This window comes from Corvus moneduloides, chromosome 18 (assembly GCF_009650955.1).
Source record: "Corvus moneduloides isolate bCorMon1 chromosome 18, bCorMon1.pri, whole genome shotgun sequence".
In the NCBI taxonomy this organism is placed as follows: domain Eukaryota; kingdom Metazoa; phylum Chordata; class Aves; order Passeriformes; family Corvidae; genus Corvus; species Corvus moneduloides.
The window spans coordinates 11,715,796-11,737,057 of NC_045493.1; the positions used below are offsets into that span (position 1 = coordinate 11,715,796).

The following is a 21,262-nucleotide window of genomic DNA, read 5'->3' on the forward strand; positions in this document are numbered from 1 at the left end:
GGCTGTAAGGAGATGTGGTAGCTGGTATCAGCTTCCTGGGACAGGGGGGTTGTCTGATTCCAAGGCATAAATGAAAAGAAGGGAACTGAAATCCAGAAAGAAGTAGTAGTACATGGAACAGAGTACATCTCTTGCTTTCTCCCAAGAGAAGGCTCCAGAAGAGATTTAGAAAGACAAGAGCAGCAGATGGAGAAGGAAGAATAAAGCCAGCATTAAATGCCAAAACATTTCAAAGAAAATGGAAATGACTGTAAAGAAAGGAGGGGAGGAGGCTAGAAATGGCGAGAGAGCAGGATTAGGAGAGAAGCAAGTACTGAAAAGGGATGGAGTGGGAAAAGCAAAGAGCAGAGGGAGAGAACTCTGACTGAAGTCGGAGATCCTTGGAATAGGGACAGGGAGTGTCTGTGTAAGTAACCCAAGCTGGGGAAGGGCGAGCTTGGTTACATTGACTTGCCTTTGAAAGAACATGCCTTTGATAACCTGAACGATTTTTGAAGCAGCAAATAATATTTCCCTTTAAGACGGAGTCAGTTTCTTTTACGTGTTGTGAGTGTGACGTGAGCAGTGTGCACAGAGCTGCAGAATGGCTGCTTGAAGCCTGTGCTGGGGTTTAGGGAAGAAATGTGTTCATTCACCTCAAATCCCACTTGACAGAGGATGAGGTGTAATGGGGAGGACATTTAACCAAGTACAGGGAAGACCCATCCCTGTGTCGTGGCCCCGCAGTTCCGCATCGCTCTGTCCACCTTTTCCAAAGGCATTTGGGGCTGCCAGGCACACTGCAGTTCCCTGACGAAGAAAATGACTCGCTGGGAAAAGAAACAGAAGTAATAATCAGCAATGGTTTAGTGAGGAGATGGAATAGCTGGGTGACATTTGATGATCTTGTGGTTAGTGCACAAAATGGGAGGCCGGGGTCTGTGCCTGTTCCCAGCTCTGCTGCAGCACCTTGTGTCGTGTGAGGTGAATGGCACATTCCTGCTCCCTGAGCTTTTCCGGGGGGAGATGGGGCTTCCCATCTGGGAGGCTGGGAGGTGAAATTAATGTTTATAAAGATATCTGGCATGTTCAGCAGAAAGTTTTGTAGTAAAATGTACGAACCATTATTATTTTGTGGTAATAAGAGAGATGAAGTGTGATTCATAGGCACCTCTTCAGATCATATTTACTCATCTTTATGGAGCTATTTTGAGTCGCTTGTACTTCTTATAATTTACTGGTAATTATTTAGCACAATAATTACTCTCCTTTAGGCACCTTTTTATTTTTTCCCCTTTGGTAACTCTATTTCAGAAGAAGCAAGAATCTGTCTTTTTCTTCTATCTGTAAAGTAAGAGAAAACAGTCCAGTGCCAGGGGTCTTAGGATATTTACAACAATCCTAATTTAGGCCTGTGGAAGGAATCAGGAATGTGGGACTGAGTGGATATTTGAAACCTGCTTGTCCTGATGGCTGACTGACAGTTCATGTACCTTCAGGCAGGACGTTTCCCACTGGCTGCTGGCGCGGATGCAGCTGTGAATGTGCAGCCCCCATCCCCTTCCTGTGCCGGGGGCTGTGCAGCAGTGGCCTCTCCTCACTTGGTGCAGGGCTCAGTGTTGTCTGGGGGGTCGCAATCATGGATCATTAAGGTTGGCAAAGACCTCCAGGATCATCAAGTGCACCCTTTGACCGAATCCCGCTATGCGATGCTGTCCAAAGGGCGTGCCTTCAAATGCTGGGTTCTTAAGCAACTAAAGAGAAGCAAGAAATCATCCCAACTAACTTCTACCCCATCCCTGGGGCATGAACTTTTGGGTGGTGTGAACAGAGAGCAGGGCCTATACCTGATTTTCCACTGCAGCAACTCATGGCTGGTCACTGGTGCAGGAAGCTGGTGACTGCCAAGCCCAGTCTTGAAACCCATTCCCATGAGTTGCTCACCCCTACAGTACCCGATTTATCTGCACAGGAATTAGGGATAGTATTTTATTTAAGGAACTCAGAATATGGCTCAAGCAGAAACCACATTTTTTGAACCATTTCCTATTTCTGGAAGAAAACAGTCAACTCCAGCAGCGTGCAATTACACTCTGTGGCAGTGCCTTCTGTTTTTATCGTGATAAAGATCTTTAGTTGTCTATGAAGAGCAGCTATAAAGAACTAAAATATGTTTGGACTCTCCTGTTCTGTGAAGAGTTAGAAATGCAGACTGGGAGCTGGATTCTCATCTCTCTTACCTGGCACAAAACTAAAGCCACTGCATTTGCAATGAGAGCGAGTGTCCAAATATATTTAGGTCTGGCTCTGAGCAGGAGATGGAGCTGTAATTTTCAGTAGCTGGTTAACAGTGCTGCAATATGTGGCTGTTTCTCTGATGCCTGTTCATGTTCTTTCTCCATGTAATTTTTACCTGTTGATTTTAAAAGAAGATAGCTGAGAAGTATAATAAGGAAATGGTAATGTTCTTATTTAAAGGAATACTATTAATTACTAAAGGCCACAAACTGAAACTTTGATTGGATTACTGGGTTTTTTAAACACAAGTTTCCCTGCAATTGGCAATGCAAATAATGTTCATAGCTCTGTACCAGGGCATGAGAACCAGGAAGAAAAAGTGATCATTGAAAAAAATAAGAAAGGCCTCCCTCAGGCTGGTTTTTTTGCTGTTGCTGTTTTGGGTTGGGATGGTCATGGGTGGGCATCGCATTGAAAGAAACCATCTGGGATGGCAGCATCTCATTTCTGTCATTAGTGAGTTCTGTCCTACAGCAGTTCAGTTTGTACCCCATTATTTTTACTTTTGCAGAATTCTACAGATACATCCATGGATCTGAAAAAGAAGGATTAACTCATATGAACTAATCTGTGAGAGGCAGAGCAAAAGGCTGATTCCTGTGGCTGAGGAAAGTCGTGTTCCACCAGCACACAGTCCTTGTAGCACTGTCCTGTTCCTGGTGGTGCCATCACCGCCATTAAAGGAGTCATAGGAACAAAGCAGAAATACAGAGATTCCCTCTGCTTATCTTCCCCGTTAAGATGGAAGATTATATCTTCATCTTTTCTGCTTAGTGTCCCCCTGGTAGAAGTTTTTTCCCCTCTGTGAATTTACCTAATAATTTGTGGAACCTGTTGATCTTTTTGATCTCCTCAGCATCCTGTGCCAGTGTCCCCTGCAGTTTAATAAAGCTCTGTGTAGATAAGTACTTCCTTATGTTGTTTCAGATCTGTCCTTTAATATCATAAATACACTTCATGCCCTCTGTATGGTGCATTCTGGGAAATTTGAATGAGGTCTCTGTTCATCTCTGCTGTCAAGGATTTTCTTACGTCCCCATTACTTTCAGTATTTTTTTCCCTATTTTGAAGTTGAAAATCACAAGTCAGTTCAGCCTTTTCTGGTACAAAAAACATATATTTGAGCATTTTTTTTTAATTCTAGTTTCATTATAGGTAGTTTTGTGGTGAGGGTGAATGTATCACATATATTCAAGATGTGATGTTTGAGAGAAGGGACTGGCAGGACAGATGGTTCAGCATGGCCCAGCAGAGTTGAAGGGGAGATGATTGTTGTGTAAGGACTTCAGGGAGTATAATCATTGGGGCAGAAAAGAGTTATTTAAGCTAATGGACAATGCTGGCATGGGATGAAGTGACTATAAACATACTATAAATAGATTTAGGCTGGAAATAAGATTTCTGATCATTGTTCACAGTCTGAACCAAAGAGCACACAAGAAGAACAGTAGACAGCTGTTGTGAAAAGGGTGGTAGATTTTTAGAATGAACCTGTATTTTAAAGAATAAAAGGCAGTGGGATTAGCCACCATCTCCAGATCTGGACCCTATCGATGTCCCTATGTACTTTCACGTGTCTGCTGCCATTTCCTGCACGGTACCTTTTCCCCTCTTTTTGGTGTTTCACCTTAAAAGTGCTGGGAAGAGAAGAAAATCCACTAGTTTTTAGTAACATAGCTCCTTTATTTATGGATCCAGTTTTATGTGACATTATGCATTGGATCAAACCTAAGAAATAGTAAGTAAATGGACTAAGAATCAGTGGACACAATAAATTCAATTGTAAGCAAAAATTAGGGGGTAAAGCATTAAATGGAGTGTTTTGATTAACTTGAAACCAATGTGATTTTTCAGAAGTGTTGAGCATTGTTTTACATCAGATTTTCTTTCAGTTCAGGGGGAGAGGTGTGAGGTGGACAAAGAACATTCCTGAAAACCTTTGAATAAGTGCTTCCAGTTTTTACTTGCTTGCTTACGAAGAATTCCTGCCATAGCTACCGCTGGGCCAGCTCCACCCAGAGAAGCAGGAGCAGTGAGGGACTCGTTACAGCAATCAGTGTTTTAACCAGAGTGGTGTGTCTGAAACAGATCTGAGCACGTAGAAATGGCACAACATCAAACCAGCATCAGCTTCAGGAGCCTGCCCGGGGGCTACCACCAGGAAAGCAACATTCCATGTAGCAGCAGTGGGAAAACTCTGCCAGATTCCCTAAGACAGGCCAGTCCTTGGAGATCTACTCAGGGTGCTTCCTGTGGGAATACAAATGTATTAGAAAGCACATACTGACAATTAAAAACAAGCACTTAAGAATTAAAGTGAAAATTGAGTCTATCTAGTGTTAGAAAAATTCTGGGAAGGATAAAAAGAGGTAGATAAGACAGCAAAATAATCCTGTGTAAATTGTTGTATGATCTATTTTCTGGTTGAGATTCTGGGTGAGTTGTTGTATGGTGTATTTTTCTGCTTGAGATTCAAATAAGTTTTCCATCAGTCATTCCAAGTGGCGCAGGAGCAAAAAGGAGATTTAAACTGTCACATTTCATTCTTGCCAGGCACCAGCTTAAAGGTGTTTGAAGTGATCCCACACAGCAGAGCCTGAACTCTGTTTGGTGTCAACAACAATTTTAAATGCCAGTAGTCTGGAAGGAGATTTGCATATACAAATATGTGTGTATTGTGAATCCTTTTTGTTGATAAAAAGTCCTGATTATAAAGTTCATAATCTACTGCAAATCAGGCATTTCTTCATAGTTATCAGATGCTAATAATTACTTTTCTCCCAGAAAATAACATAAGTACAAAAGAAAATGAGGATTTAAATCAATTTAAATTTGTTTTTCTCTTTACTGATTTAAATTGTGATTGGAATCAGTGATTTAAATAATTTTGAATAATTTGTGTTCTTTTACACTGTATGATAGTAGATGCCATGTGGTAGGAGAGAGCTGAAATGCATTCAAGAAAAATACCCCAGTTCTGGCTCCTGACAAATTTATTAAGACACAAAACCACATAGTTGAGGTTTGGGGGATATTGTTTTTTAGGGGACTTCCCACAGTAGCTGTACACATACGAAACCAAGGCCTTCCCCTTCTAAGTACACTTGGAGGCAGGAAAAAAACCTGATGCACCAGAACCAAAGGCTTCTTGGGGTACTGTGCAAAGGAGTAAAAGCTGTTGAAGCTACTGGGAGTTCCTGTCAAGCCTCTGCTTTCCCGGGGCAGTGCTGCCCAGGAAGGCAGCTCCTTGCCTGACCTGTTTATTTTTCTGAGCACTGTTTCAGTCTCTTACACACATTAGTCCTCCAGACAAATTCATTTGTGCAGAAGCTCGGTGGAGACCCGAGGAGTCCCAGGGTTTGGTGTACGTGTATCATATGTAACATGCCACGGGAGGCTGGAGCTACATGGTCTTGAAGGTCCCTTCCAACCCAACCCACTCCGTGACTCTACGAAAGAGCTTCACTGCTTTTTGCTTCAGTATTTTTCTAAAACCTTTGCCTGGTGACTTGACAGATTATTTCTCACCTCAAGAGGCTGTACTTGAAATATTGTGTCCCTTCAGGGAGTAATTATAAATAGCAAGGACTTGAATGAGCACCTTCTTAATCTTCCATCTTTGACTTAATATTTTCACTTCTTATCAACACTCAGCCACTTGCTTTGAAATCTGACCAATGCCTTTATGTGATTAATACATCAAACAGGTAAATTAGAGCTATTTTGACTCTGACTAGAAATCTAAATGGATTGGGGAAAAAATGAAGAGACATCTCTGTTTTCCAACTGTTGTGCTCCAGGTATCACACGAGAAGATTTATGTATTCCTCCCCATTGTCATTCTTCTACCGTAGACACGAATATTCAGTAATGCGAATTTTTCCCAACTACGCCTTGACTGCCATTTTTCAAGACAGAAGCTTTCTCTTTATTTCATAACAGTAAAAGTGCTGATGAAAACTGCTGTAGTCTTAAGACCTTTTCCTTAGATAATGTATGTGAAATGAGTTGACAGATCTTAGATTTTATCATCAGGAGCTTGGCCTACATTCATTGCTGAGCTGGCCAACAAAACCAGACCAAATGCTAAGTTTGAACCTGGTTTAAGAATTCCAGCATCCTTGTGCTCTCCAGCACCCCGACATCAAAACAATCCATGCTTTGAGTTAGGTATCTGAAAGTTAATAGTTTTGTTTCTGGATCGAAGCACATTGGCAGAGCGGCGGGAAAGGCGTTTGTCATTCCACAGTACAGGCCGTGCAATTATGGACATTAATCCTGCGTGCACTTTTCAGAACAAAATTGAATTGTATGTTCTGTCCCCAAGAAGATGGCTTCCTCTTAGTTCCACAGCACACTGAAATTAAAATCTGCTGAGAATATAAATGAGGGCTTGTTTCAACTTCACGACTTTCCTGCAGGCACTAGTGGACCAGATAGAAGAGGGACAGCAGTGCTCTCCTTTCTGAAAATAACAAATATAACAAAATATATGGGTAAATTCCAATAAAAGCAAAGCAGCTGTGAGTCTTAGCCTAGTGTAGTTTAGTTGTTAGTCCTGGATGTTTCCCCACAAATCCAAGTCAAGTTTCTAGTTGACAACAATGAGCAATGAGCCCTCATAGGCAAACTGCACTTCAGCATTTCCTTTGCTTACCATGTGTTTGGGTTTGGTCTCTGGATTTTCAGGCTGCTGCCCACACGTTGGACACAGCTGACTGTCTCCCAGCATTCTGTGCTGTGTATCAGAGCACACTGAGCCTCTTGCAGGAAAGCAGGTTTCCTATTCCGGTTAATCCACTCTATCAGCCACATCTATTTGCATGTTCCTCCACAGCATGGCAGTCACTGCTTATCTTCTTAGGAACCTCCTTCACTAGTTTTTGCGTTTACTGACAGAACATGGCTCTTGGAGACACAGACTGTGCTGTGGAAACACTTTGTGTCATAAGTTCTGTGGTAGAGGGAAGCAAAGCAGGATTTCCCTAATTTCCCAGTGCATAGTCCCAGTCATGTCATGGCTCTTCCTGCAGAGAAGAGTCTGTCTTGTGTGATAGATGAAGTCCATGTTTCACCACTCTGCAGTCTTATTTATTACTTTTTTAACATGACAGGGTGTTGGGGTTTGGGGAGGGTTGTTTGGATTTTAAGGCTTATGAGTGAGTGAGTTACTGTCAGCATGTTCTGTCTGGGCTCTTGCTTGTTTGGGTGCTGCTCCTCTGCCGCAGTAGCCCAAGGTTGTCCTCCTTCAGGAGGTGTTTGTACAGCCCTTGCTGCCTTTGGTTCTCCTGGAACAGTGCTGGACACTGGTTAGGGAAGTATGATCAGTAGCATTGCATGGAGGGAGCAGTCAATATTATTTCATCTTGTGTTAACTTTATTTGATCTAAGGTTGATCAATCAGACTGTTTATTGAAAAGATTGTGACAGATACTCAGTGTATCTGATGACAACTCTTATGTCATAGTTCAGATAAAGTAGAAATGAAGTAGTAAGATTGTGGGTATTTAGGCTGTCAGACTGTCACTGCTGGTGCTGAGAATACAACTGAAATATTTCTCAAACTCTTGAGAAAAGTGTCATGAAATTTGCCCAGGCCCAACAGTTAAGATCATATTTCATGTGAATGGACACTTACACCAAAACAATGAACCTTAGAAAGCTACTAGGTAACTCTCTTATTCTGATACAGGTCAATAATTGTGATTCATAAACATCTCAGTGGGTTTCCTTTTCAAAAACATGTGTGCTGGCCTGCAGAAAGCAGCAGCAGCTCACATCACAACATCTTTTTTCAAGGACTTGCATATCAACCAGCTTGAGGTTGTGTGTCCAGTTGTTTCTGTGTAAATATTTTTTCCTAATACCAGCTAAATATAATACTCTGTAAAGGTGCATAAAAAGTTTCGAGGGAAGGTTAAATCAAAGGTGTGTTTGTGCCACATAAAAAACTTTATTTCACTTCATATTGAGCATCATAAACTCTAGTGTGTCATAGGAAAACACGGATCCTGTTCAGCGCTGGCGGCAGCAGCTGCAATCTGTTGGTACAGGAGATGCTCAGGAGTGAGTGAGTACAGCACAGGGGTTGTAGTCGTCCTCCCCCATCTTGGTTTTACTACTTAAGGATATTTGCATGAGAATAAAATCTGGCTCTTTGGCACTCATCTGCTCCTGCTGTTTATTCTTCGCTTGAGGTTATTGTCTCAGTTTGTGACAACATAATTGGTTTCTGTGGAGAAGATTATGATATTGATGAGACTTATATATGACTTCAGGTGAGGTGCAATCAAAGCAACAGTTCAAAATAGAAGGTGCTGTCTGTTTTCATGCAGTTTTCACTACGGCTCATTCAGCAGCGTAATTAAGGATGTTATTTATTACTGAACTGTATCACACTAAGTTGAAGTATGGACACAGTTCTGCCACTGCAGGCAGGACTGGGGTCACTGCTGCTTATTTTGTGTTCTAAACTGTTGTAAACTCCACCAGGCTGGGCAACTAGATGGTGTTCACACAAGGGTTGCTCACTATTTGTTGTAATTTAGTGTTCTCTAGTGTAGACAAGCTGAAAGAATTGAGCTGGAAAATGCTCTCTTAATAGTTCCTTCTGTGTATTAAATATTCCTTTGAATGGTTAGCTGCTCTTGTACAGGATGAGGTTTTTTGAGAGCAATTATAATCACAAAAAATTATTTTATTGTGTTGTTTCCCCCTTGCTGATTCCCAATTTGCTATTTTATATCATACCCTATCCCGGCTTTTTAAACACCACCTCGGCAAAGTTTACCTAGTGTTGGGAAACCATTCCAAGATCTTGGCATGTGTGAGATTTCCCTCCTAACTCAGACTCTGTAATTAGAGCTCATTTGTCACTTGTGGTGCTGTTGCAAGGGCAGCGTGGCCACACTCTCAGGTGGCAGGGCTGGCTGTGGGGTGAGGGTGGTGTGGGTTACATTGGGAAGGAACCTGCTGCAGCCCAGAGAGGCCAGTGCCAACATCAGGAGTGCTGGAATGCCTTGCAGATTGAGAGGAGTAGGATGATCTCTATCATGATTTAATTTGCTGTGAATGACATTTTGCCGTGGTGTGACTGGTGGATTGTCCTTGGGGGATGTCACAAGTTATTTTTTTCTCTCGTCTGGATTACGGAGCCAAAAGGCTGGAGGGACAAACAAGTGTGAGCCAGGTTACACGGAGCCTCGCAGGGAATTGGGCTAGTGGAGACTTGGTCTGCCTGTGGGCAGGTGTGGGACCAGGCTTCTTCCTTCTGGATGTCACCTGTCCTGCTGCTGCTGCTGCTGCAGGCCAAGTGTGTTATGGCACCACAAACACGGCTGTAGCCACGTTCTTGCTCGTAGTTTGAAACTCTCCACTGTAGGGCTGTCATGAGATACATCCCCCCCTTCCTCTCTCCTCCAGAAAACACTGGATTCTGATATTACCTTGTGATTCTGAAAGCCAAGGCCTTAGGCACATGCCTTTCGTGCCTCAGCTTTCGTCTGCTCCTGCTCTGGTTGTGTAGGAACACAATGGGGGAAGAGAGAAACCTGAGGAGACAGGCTGAGCACATCCCATTGCCTTCTGGGGAGCCCCATCATGTGTTGTGAGTAAATGCTTTTTGCTCCAGGCATGGTGGATGAGCAGGATGGGGAGAACACCATCACCTACCCATCATTTAAGTTTGAGTTGGCAAGAGGACAGGAGTACAACAAACAATGGATATTTAATGTATTGAAAATAAGGAAGGGGCATAATTACACAATTCACGTGGCTTTATCAGCAGTTGCCTGTAAATATGTGTTTAAAGTTTGACTGTGTTTTGTTACTTAAACTTGAGGGACCAAGTGTGGATCCTGGTGTCACAAGGGCTGTGTTGCTCCTTGCTCCCGTGCCAGCTCCTGCCTGTTGCTGCCTCTTCTGAACTACCCAAAGTGGTTGTGCCATGTGGTAATTCAGACCAGGGAACTGAGCTGAAACTAGTTTGGCAAAAATCCTGATGGAAGGACCATTAGATGTGCTTCTTTATGGCTTCTTGGTTGCTCAGCACATGCAAATATTTAATCTCATGTTTAATTCTGTGTTGTGGGCGTAGGAGCCGGAGGCAAAATCCTAACAACTTGAGTGGAATCGGGATTTCCCCTGAAAGCAGGCCCATAAATCTAATGGGAACTTTAAATCTCCGGCACTCAAATACAGGCCTGTGACCCTCAGCTGCAGGCTCTGGAGGGCGAAGGCAGTGTCCGTGTTGAGGTGCTGGCCCTGGGACCTTTGGATCCAGAACAGGTCCCCCAGCTGACCAGTGTGTAACGTGTCACACTGCGGGGAGAGTATTTCACTGTGAAACCCCAGCAGCGGGTCAGGATGGTCACAGTAGGGCTAGAAATGGTTCCTTGGGAGCAAGTAAAAGAGCGGGTGCCTGCACAGGGAGCACGCAGCGTGAGACCAGCTGCGAGCAGCTCCACAAGCCGGGTCGCCTCGTCTTAGCCCAGCGCTGGTTCTGCCGCTTGCAATCTCGAAGTTTGCTCGGTGCCTTCCTCCTCCCGAGGGATGGAGGTTCCCCGCTGCCGGCCCGCCCCGCGCAGCGGGAGTGGAGCGGGCAGGTAGCGCGGTGCAGGGTGTGTGTGTGTCTGTGCGCGTCTCCTTTGTCTGAGCAGCCCGAGCAGCGCCGAGCGCCCCGCGGGCGGCCGCGCATCCTCCCCGCCCAGCGCCGCTCGGCACACCCGAGCCTCGGCCCGCCCCCGCCGGCCCTCGGCACATCGCGGGGCTCATTACCGGCGGGGGGCCAATTGCCGGCCGGGCGGCCGAGTCCCCCGTCCCCAGCCGCGCCGTGTGCGGGAGGCGGCCGCGGTGCCCCGGCCGCGCGGTGCCCGCTGTCCCCGCAGGCCGGCGGTGTGGAAGCGGCCCGCGATTGGCCGTGCCGGCAGGGCCAGCCCCTTCCTGGCTGCCTGGCATGAATATGCACGGCCCCCCTTCCTCCTCCTCCTCCTCCTGCATGTGTGTGTGTGTGTGCGGGGAGCGGGGCTCCGCCAGCAGCGCCGCTCCAGCCATGTCAGCTCGGCTCCGCCTGGGCCCACCATGAGCCATGGCCATGTCTGCGAGCGCCGACGAGGAGGACTACGAGTCGGAGCCGGAGCCCGAGCCGGGGCCGGGGCCCGAGCTGGGGCCGGAGCAGGTCCGGGGCGGGCGGCGAAGTTTGCAGCGGGAAGGGAGGGGAGGAGGCCGGGCCGGGCAGCGCCGCGCCGGCCGCGGGGACGGGAACAATGTGGGGTCGGGAGCGGCCCCGGGGCAGCGCCGCCCGCCGAGGGGCCGCGCCGGGCGGGGCCGCGGAGCCTCCGCGGGGCCGGCCCGGGGCGCTCGGCCTCGCCCGCCGCGGGCGCCCCGGGCACCGCGAGTTCGGCACCTCCCAGGGCCCCGAACGCGCCGCGAGCGGGTGGTTGTTGCCTCTCGGGGGCTGCCCTGTCCGCGGCAGAATTGTTATTTTTTTTTCTATTAAGATTCCTCAAATAGCTGAGAGGGCTGCGGGACTTGGGGGAGAGTCTGATGCTGAGCCTGGCTACCTTGTCTTGGTTTGATTTATAGCTAAAGCCTCCTTTCCATTCCCAGGGACGAGGGATGTAGAAGAAAGAGAAGGATGTGCGCCGAAATGAAAAGAGAACTTTTATTAATACTTGCAGGGTTTATTCTCTGAAGGCTTTTTTTTTTTTTTTTTCCCCTGTGGGGGAAGGAGAATAAACTTTTTGAATTTATGAAGTAATCTGTGAAAAATAATCCAGAACATATGTTCTAGATTGCGTATTTTACTCTCTAAGAACTGCCTAAGCAATTAAAAATGCACCAGGAATAGTATTAAACATGTGTATGCAATTTAAACATAAACTTGATAGTTTTGTTCATAACTCGAGGTGTTTCACTCTTTAAAATAGCCTAATATTTTGCTTTTAGAGACAAGTTTCTTCGTAGGCCAGGTGTTGAGTCTATCCTCCAAAACCCATCTTGTTTTGAACAACTTTACCTTGTTTTGCTTCAGAATTGCATATAGAAAACAGGGCCGAGAAAGAGTTTGGGGTGGTGGTGTGCCTTGGGTGCTCCCCAGGGATGGCAGATCTGATGCAGAAACCTTGGGGGAGACAGTGTGCTGCACTGGCCTGGCGTAGTGTCAGTCCAAGAACCTAAGATGAGGTTTAGATGAGTAACTTTATTAAGCCTTTACCTACTTCTGAGGATTGTGAGAATGTGCAGGCCTGTGCTGCTGCTCAGTTCACTGCTATGCTCCCAGACAAAGTAGTTAAAATGTCCCAGTCCTCTTCTTAAATTTATTCTCATGCCAGGCCTTTTCCATTTGTGTCTGTGTCTTGGTGCAATCACTGCCCACTTTTTAAAAAGAGCTAATGGTTGGGAGAGCAGATTGGTCTCAGCTGTATTGTACCAGCTGTGAAATTGCTACTTGGAGGTGCTGGTTCTTGCTGGATGAATCTGGAAAGTTGGTTATGTTCTGGGATTCTTCAACTCTTCTAAAACCTGAGGCTTTCATAGCATTTTTGTATCTTAGAAGTTTAAAACGAAAATTACTGCAAGCAAGGGGAAATCTTTCTTTTGGAGTTTCTTAAGAGTTTTGGTCTGATCCTAAACTATAACGCAGTGACCTATGTACCAAAGACCTGTGGAATGTTTTCCTTTCTGTTCAGAACTGTTCCAGTGGTAAAACACCTCATGTAGCTCCAGCTGTATTTTCATACAGGCTTGCTTTAATGTCTGCTTACCCTGTTTTTCTACACAGGACGTGTCAAATCAATATTATGTTGCTTTTTCTGCTGCAACAGCCCTTGTATGTAACAGGTGAAAGGCTTCACTTCTAAAGGTGTAGTTGAACAGCACAATTTCAGTGCTTGAGTAGAAGCTGCAGATTTTGTCACTTTTTATGCTGACTTTCTTTCCTCTTTCCCTGGTCTGTGTCTAAACTAAGAAGGCAGAAAGACTGCGGGGTCTTGCAGCACAGAGCACACAGGATTTACTGCACTTGTGGTAGTTACCAGCAGTGCTGGGGGCTTGGAAGTGTGTGGGTGCCGGGGCTGTGTCCTGGGCTGTGGGGTGGGCAGCACCTGCCCCAGCCCACCAGGTCGCTGTGTTGCTCCTGCTGTGAAGAAATTTGATTTCTGACTGTGGCATTTCACTGTGTGTAAAGAGAGGAAACTGCCCCTGGCTGGGGCAGGGGGATTTGTCCTGAAGCAGCAGTAAAAAAAGCTGCATTGTGCCCCAAGTCTGTGCAACTTACTGGTGTCTTTAAGAGCTCCTACTTTTAATGCAGCTTATCTCCCAAAGCATATTTTTGCCAATATATCTTATTCCATCCTCCAGGCCTAACTTCTGCCTCCTCACCACCAGAGGAAAATAAACAGGGCGCACTGGCATTGGCCAGTTAATCACACCCTAAACAACATTGCTATGTTGGCAGAAAAGCTGCTGGAGTATCATTAACACCCAGATGAACCTGCAAGTATAAACTTTTTTATTTTCTTTCTGTTTTCTTGTGGGAAATTAGTCTGATTCAGTAGCAGAGCTCTGTGTGGTCACCTGGAAGGGTCACTAGGAGCTACTCTGGTTTTGGTAGAAGAGGATTTTGTAGGTATGAGCTGGAGGAGATGGTGGCAGTGAACATCTGGAGAGGATTAATGCTGATTGGGGATGGCTGGGATTGAAAGTTCCAGTGCCTTCTCTTTCCCTCCAGTGCTGCTTGTTTAATGAGGGACCTTGGACTTGGAGGACACCTCCACCCCAGCAGGAGCATATTCTGAAGGAGGGTGATATAACTGTAAACACTCACTGTGAGGAAAACAGCCCTCCTGGAGTTTACATTGCAGATTTTCGGGCAGATATGCTTTAGTCAGACATGATCCGTGGTGTTGGCATGTGCTCTTCAGTTAATACAACTTTTAAGGATGTTATTGTCATCGGTGTGTTTTTTTTGCTCTCTTACTCTAGCTTCTTCCTTGGCCCCACTGCATTCCTGCAGTTACATCATCCTGTCCTTCCTTCTTCCTCTAAGTTCTTCCTTTGACAAGGGTTTCTGTTAATTGCTAAACAGACATAAGGGTTTAATACGGAAGAACTGTTGACTTGGTAGTGATTATTCCCAGGTGTCACCCCAAGACACCAGGCTCCTCAGGGAAGTGGTGGAATCACTGTCTGTGGAAGTGTTAAAAATACATGTGGATGTGGTGCTTGGGGACATGGCTTAGTGGTGAACATGGCAGTGCTGTGTTAATGGTTGGACTCGATGATCTTTGAGGTCTTTCCAACTTTAAAAATTCTGTGATTGTGTAGTGCCTGGCAGTGTGAGTGTAACAGGCCAACCTTGCCAGGCAGCCAAGGCCAGTCCCCGTATTTTGGGGTTAATGTAGAGTTACTTGGTCTGCACCACTGCTGGGAATTGTCAGTTTGAGTGCGTTTCTAGCAGGAATGCCAGAGCTCCCTGCCTAAGGAGACTGGGAGAGGGATGGGGCACTGGAGCTGGAGAGGATAGTGCTGCTCATTGCCCTAGGCAGCAAGTAGGAGCCTTGTCCTCCAGAACTTGGACCCTGTTTGGATGGAAAAATGCACCTCTGATGTGATGGGAAAGGGCAAAGACAACCGACCAGAAGCCTTTGCTGTGCCATCCCGTGGGTGTCTGCAGAGCCCAGTGTTGCCTGTGACCCAGCCCATTTAGGGTGGTGTTTTAGGTGACAGCAGTTGTGAGTTGTGGGTTAATGCATGTGGCTTTTGTAAAAAATTATTTTCCCTTAGTGTTTATTTATCAGCTCTTACAAAGAAACACGTGGTAATTAGATTTGGCTATCCTAATTCTGTTAAAACAATTTCATTGGGATGCAGCGCCACATAAAGCTCTAAGCTCAGGACTGGCACCCAGCAAGTCCTGGGTCCTCATCTTTGGGGGCTGGTCAAACTACAGTAAATGAGAATAATCAGAATTTGTCCATGTGTTACAGAAGGAAATCACCCATGTCTTTCAAATGCAGGGGATATATTTGTGTGGCACAGCACCTTGAAGCAATGAACACTCCACACGTAAAAGATCTTGTCTAGGGCAGATTTACACAGTGGATACTACATGAGCTGTTCAGACTGTATGTGGTTGAAGTGCTTCAGGGTCTCGCTGAGCTGCCCACCTGAGAAGCTCTTCAGAACAGCCCCACTTGTCTCCGGGTTTTTTTTGGAGATGTTGAGTCTGAAATAATGGTTTGGTGCTGCTGGCAGCAGTTTAAGCAGGTCACTGAAGCTGAGTGGTGGAATAAGAGCCATGCCCAGGTAAAGGCCACTTGCAGAAGAGCTTGTTTCTAGGCTGCAGACTTAGTCAGCCTTGCTTTGAGAACTGGGACCTCCTTCCTTCTGGACTCGGTCACAGGGTCAGCTGATCTTCCTCTGCAGGGTGGAGGAGTTTGTGAAGTTGCCTGGTGACATCTCCGGCAGATCCCAGTTGGTGTTGGGACAGCAGCTGGGGAACATCAACACCTATTTAATGATGCATTCAATGGCTGATAGCTCTTGAAGTGTTTTCTCCAAAGCTTGATGTTCATAGTATTTTTTTGTTTGCCTGAGGTCTTGTGACTTATTCTTTGTAATTTCGAAGGCTAGAAATTCATTGCTATAAACATCAGGGTTTTGTTGCTGTTGCAGTAAGGATTGTGCTCAGGGCAGAGGCCCTTCCTTAGTGCCTCTGGTCCTTCTGACCCTGGTTGGTGGTTTTTCAGTGACAGCTGAGCAGGGCTGGAACGTGTGAAAGTGTGCTGAAGTACCTGTAAGGTGGCAGTGGAAACTTCCCAGCCGCCAAATGTTTGTCCATAACCAGGATAAACTCATGTTCTGAGCAGAGGCTTCCAGGTAGCTCATTTCCTAGGGTTGGTTTAGAATTGTGAGTGTTGTACCTGGGCTTATTCCCAGATCGGCACAGCCTTGTTGGGAGACTCTTAATTGCTGGTGACCAGCCCACCTGGTGCCCTAATTGCTGTCCTAAGGGAGCATGTTGAATTTGGTGGGGTCTGTAGGAGGCCAACACTTCAGAAAATCACTTTGCAAGTTTGTCCCCCTTCCTGTTGGAGGAGTGGGCATGTTTAAGCACTGTGGTGTGGGAGGGTGAGCCCAGCTTCGCGACTAGTAAATGGTTTTGTAGTGCATAGGATATTACATGTGATGGCCCAAGTGTACCCCCAGTGCCCAGGTGCTGTGTCTGCTTCAGAAATAGGAGCAAGTTACCTTTGTGTGTCATAGCAGCGATTTGGAGAGCACCAAAAAAAAATCCCACAAAAGAAAAAAAAACCAGCAGGATGTCCTATTCACATGTCTAGAAGGCAGTGCAAGTCCACCAGCTTTCTAGGTTTCAGTGTAATAGAGACAGGGGTTTAAGATATTAATCCTAATATGTTTCAGCAGCTGCTTGCACTGCCTTTGTTGAGAGCTTGGCAGAGGGGCTTTCGCCACTTCAGCATCCCCCTGCCTCTCTTTTGAAGACTTGCTGTGGCCATAGAAGTTATGAGCACAGTTTTTGTGGAAATGTTGGAGGACGTAGCGGGTGGCTGGTGGTGGTATTTCAGGCAGGATCTGTCTCAGCTCCCTGGCTTCTGTTGTAAGGTTTAAGGGGGAAAAAAAAGTCTTCAAGTTTGGTACAATCTTTGTTTCCTTGGCAGTTCTCAGAGATGGCTGTGGGGGGCTACAGAGTCAGCAGGCCCAGACTGTGCTTGAGGGTTGCATCTCCTTGGGAAAGCAGATGGTGGGGTCCCCTACACAGGAGTGAGATTGTGTTGGCCTAGAACCTGGTGTAGGGCTTGGTATGACACCCAGCCCTGAGCCTCAGGCCGCGGAGCTGCTGTTTGCTGGCCACCATGGTAAGCCCAGGATAAGGAGTGCTGCCATCCCCTATCATGTGCTCATTATTTGCAAGACAAATCCATGGAGTTGTGCTGGGAAGGTGGCAAATTGCAGTACAGAGATGGGGACAGGAGCTGTGGAGGAGATTTTACCCAGTCTCATTACCAGGGCTGGTACGTTGTAAAACTGCAGTTTGAGCTGGAAATCCTGCAGCATCTCCTCACTAACATCGACCTGGAATTTATCTGGCTGTCTGCCACATGCTAAATAAACCCCAAGCCATGTTGGAGGCTCCTTCTACCCCCTTGAATCCCAGCCCCTTTCTGGGAGGAACCCATAGGCCAGATTTTCTTCTGTGGAGGTTTTTAAGCGACCACTTTTGGAGCCCCTTGAAATTAGATACGAGTGGGAATTCCTGCAAGGCCTCTCCAGCCTTGCTGGCTGCGACATCCTGGAGTGAAAACGTGGCTTGGATTGAGGATTGGTTGGTTGGTAAATTAGTACAAACCCAGCTCGAACAATTTGCTAACGAGCAGTGAAGAGCTTTGGGTAGGCAAGAAATGTTCCATACAGTGAGATGGAGGTCTGCACCTCTGCTGTGTGCTGGTGGTGTCTGGAAGGAAATCTGAGTTGTGTGGTGTGGTCTGACTTCAGGCTTGTTCTTGTACTTTTCACCTTCCTGCTTTTGTGGGGTTTTTTAGGATTCTCAAATTCTGTGTTCAAGTGATGCCTTTTTATCACTTGTGTCTTTGCAGTGTCCTGGCATTTAAACTGTTGTCCTCAGAATTAGGACTTGGCTCGTATTACTGTGGCAGGAGCAGGAGTTGTCTTTCAGCTGGAAAAGTACAGAGTTCGATTTTTCCTTGAAAGCATTTAAAAACAGCATTCTGATGGTGTCATAGCTGTTGTTTGCCTCAAACTTTATCATGTTGCATCCCAGTAGGAAAGAGTCAGGTGCTCACACAGAATCTTCCATGTGCTATTGTCCAAGGGGAGCTGCCAAGGTTGTTGTGCATGTTTTGGTTTAACTTGTTCCCGCTGATATCCAGCCCTTCATTCGTGTCTCGCCTCCCTTCCTAGCTGAAGGAGACTCTAATAGAATGGAGGAGTGATTCATGCTGAGGAAGAAAATTATCTCTTATCTAGGTTGCCTCTAAGCCAGTCCTGCCAGAGCCGACTTTATCCTTGAGAGGCTGGAAAGTTGGTCTAGAAGGTAAATATTTATTCTTTAGAGTGTCTGACATTGATCTGAAATCCAGGCGGCTGCTGCGGTTGCTGATGGGAAGGAAGCTGTGCTCGTCCGTGTTCACGCACCACGGTGAGATTCATCCTGCACACGGAACAAAATCTGTTCTGGAGGAGTGGAATTAAAGACTAGCAGAAATCTGCACAACCTCATGGACTAAGTAGTGTTTTCTCCCACCTTAGTAATGATAGTCTGTAGGAGAGAAAGTTTAAGGGGTCTAGCTCCTTACTTCTTTGCTCTCCCAGCACTGAGATTCCGGGGATGGAGGCTGTTAAAATATCAGCACTTCTCTGCAGCTTAGAGAAAGTCACTGGAGCTTTGCTAAGTCAGCTGGGAGGAAGATCAAATACACTGCAGTGTGGCTTCTCTTCAGGGTTGTACAGCAGGACACTCAGGGAAGCTTTTGTACGACCAAGTGGAATGTTTCCACATCTTTTCTTTTAAAAACTGGTGGAATTTCTGCATGGCTCCCTACAGCCAAACTGCCCCCGTCTTGATTATTGCCCAGAATTCAACAGGAACAGAAAGTGAAACTGGGTGGTCTGTTGGTCATATGCTAAGATGTGCAGAAAATGGAAGAGTTGTATAAATGCTAAACCAGATGAGCTTTGCAGTCCTGTTATTATCATCTTTATGGAGAAAGCTGTCAGGGGTCAGTATGAGCCAAGCCAATTCTTGCATAATTAGCCCCATACAATTACATGGTATTTAGTGATGTTTGGCTTGAGCTGTAAGTTCTTGTGTATAACAGGGAATTTCTGATGAGAACATGGAATTTGGATGTCCAGAGTGAATATGTTGCAGTTAACCTAATCATTTCAAATCTTTTCATGCTCCTTTAGTTTCTGTCTTAAAGGTCATTGAAATCTAGACCTGGGATGCCCTTTTTAGCCTTTGCACATCATCAGTTGGTGTTCTATTTTTGAGCACTTGATAGTATTGGATAGGAGGGGAGCTACATCGGAAGGGTTTTGTAGCATTTGTGTTTTATTTCCTACTTTACCACTTGGCAGTAGTTCATACTCTCCTGGTTTCTTAGGGAGATTACTGGGGGCTTGAGCTGTTGCTGAGTGCTTCTCTGCTGTACCTAACCACCAAATTACTTTTGCTGCTCCTTGGATTCAGCAGAGGAAGTCCTTCTCGCTTAATCTGAGCACAGAACGAAGAGGTCTCTAGCCCAGAGCTCAGCACTGGCACAGATCATCTCTTGACCCAAGCCTCACTTGGGACTTGGTCCTGCGTTGAGCTGTGCTTCTCCCTGCCCTCCTGTTAAAATGGGCTTTCTCTGATTTTGGGATCTCTCATTTATGTCCTGGCTTCTGTGCCTTTTTACAGCACATCCTTTCTTGGAAAGGCGATGGAACTCCTTTATGTCTACGAGTGATCATACGTATCTGCTGAGTGTTACTCGTATGTGCATAATTCCAATAACACCGCTCAGTTTTCCGCACAGCTCAGCAGGGAGGTGGGGTATGCAGCTGACCCTGTGTGTGTGTGTGTGTCTCTTCCAGAACAGGGCAGTCGGGCGGCCCAAGGGGAAGCTGGGTGCTGCCTCTGCGGTGAAGCTCGCGGCCAACCGGAGCACGGCGGGCGCCCGGCGGCGGAGGACGCGATGCCGCAAGTGCGAGGCGTGTCTGCGGACAGAGTGCGGCGAGTGCCACTTCTGCAAGGACATGAAGAAGTTCGGGGGGCCCGGCAGGATGAAGCAGTCCTGCATCATGAGGCAGTGCATCGCTGTAAGTGTGCCTGGGCCTGCAGCTCGTCTGCAGAGCCCTTTCCTCTCGCTGTGTCTCCTGGGTGAGCAGGTGTGGGATTGGGAACCCTGCTCTGAGTAGTCTCTAATCGGACAAAAGTGTGTAATCTCTGCCCTCTCAGCTCAGATCCCTTCTTTCTCAGTACTTCTCGTCCTCCCCAAATCTTAAACCAGAATGCCACTAAAACTTAGCAGCCCAGCTTCCCTTCTCAGCAGTATAGAAGTGGAGATTGTCAGTACATCAAAATCAGCACTCAAATCACCCTCAAACTCTGGGATTTGGGGGAAAAGGGGAAAGAGCGGGAAGCTCTGATTTAAAGGGCGAAGAGGTGTGTTTGGTTTGAATGTTGGAATTTCCTGAGAAAAGCTGCCCTGCAATCATCTTTGCCGTCTTACCCACATAAATTAAGATGTGCGAAGTCCTTGACTGGCAGCCTCCAAGATTTTGGTGTTGGTGACCCCAGCCCCAGGCTCCTTGAGATCTGAATTTCAATTTGTTTGCTGTTACTTAGGCATAGAACAGAGGGTCTGATCTGAATGAGACAGAGCGCCATCAATCCAGAGTCTTGTCTTCCTCAGGGACTGGAAATGGCTGTCAGGGAAAGAGCATTGGAACAGGGCAAGCAGGCAGTTGGTTTCCTGGGCTCCTGTGATACATTACTTAGGAGCTTCTCAAGTCACAAGCGATAGCTTTCTATTTAACAAATATTGACAGATTAATCTTCTATTAAGTTGTTCAAGCAGCTTTTGAATCCGTTGCTGCCGTGCTGACTTGTGGAGCTTCTTCCCAGGTCTTGTGTCTGCAGTGACTCTGTTCAAGGCTAAAAATCAGCTTTAGCTTTTATCTTAATTCTTTGGAAGGTCTTGTTTATGCTGTTGTTATGGGTTTGGTTTGCCTTTGTTGTTGTTTTTTTAAGGAAAGGAATGTTGTTTATTCATAACTGAAATATCACCCTATCTATACTGATTTCTCTCATTACAGTACCCTTCACTTAGTATTTGGGGGGGTTTTCTTTTAATTCTTGGGAGACGGCTGAAGTGGAGGCATTAAATGACTTCACCTGACGCTGATAAAAAAACTGATAAGCACTTAAGATTTTCTGTAGTTGCTCCTGGTAGCTCAC

At 46.1% G+C, this 21,262-nt stretch overlaps 1 protein-coding gene and 1 long non-coding RNA gene across 9 annotated transcripts in view; both read left to right on the forward strand.

The window, feature by feature from the left end:
* Window positions 1–21,262, forward strand: part of KDM2B (lysine demethylase 2B) — a 113,729-nt gene that overhangs the window by 76,893 nt on the left and 15,574 nt on the right. For all 8 annotated transcript variants that reach the window (XM_032127985.1, XM_032127982.1, XM_032127987.1 and 5 more), the window contains one exon: window positions 19,897–20,121. In XM_032127985.1, coding sequence (XP_031983876.1) covers window positions 19,897–20,121 — 225 coding nt within the window. The remainder of the gene's footprint in view (window positions 1–19,896; window positions 20,122–21,262) is intronic.
* Window positions 11,365–12,034, forward strand: LOC116453013. The gene is made up of 2 exons (XR_004243651.1): window positions 11,365–11,452; window positions 11,884–12,034. It is a non-coding gene; the product is annotated as an uncharacterized LOC116453013 (long non-coding RNA).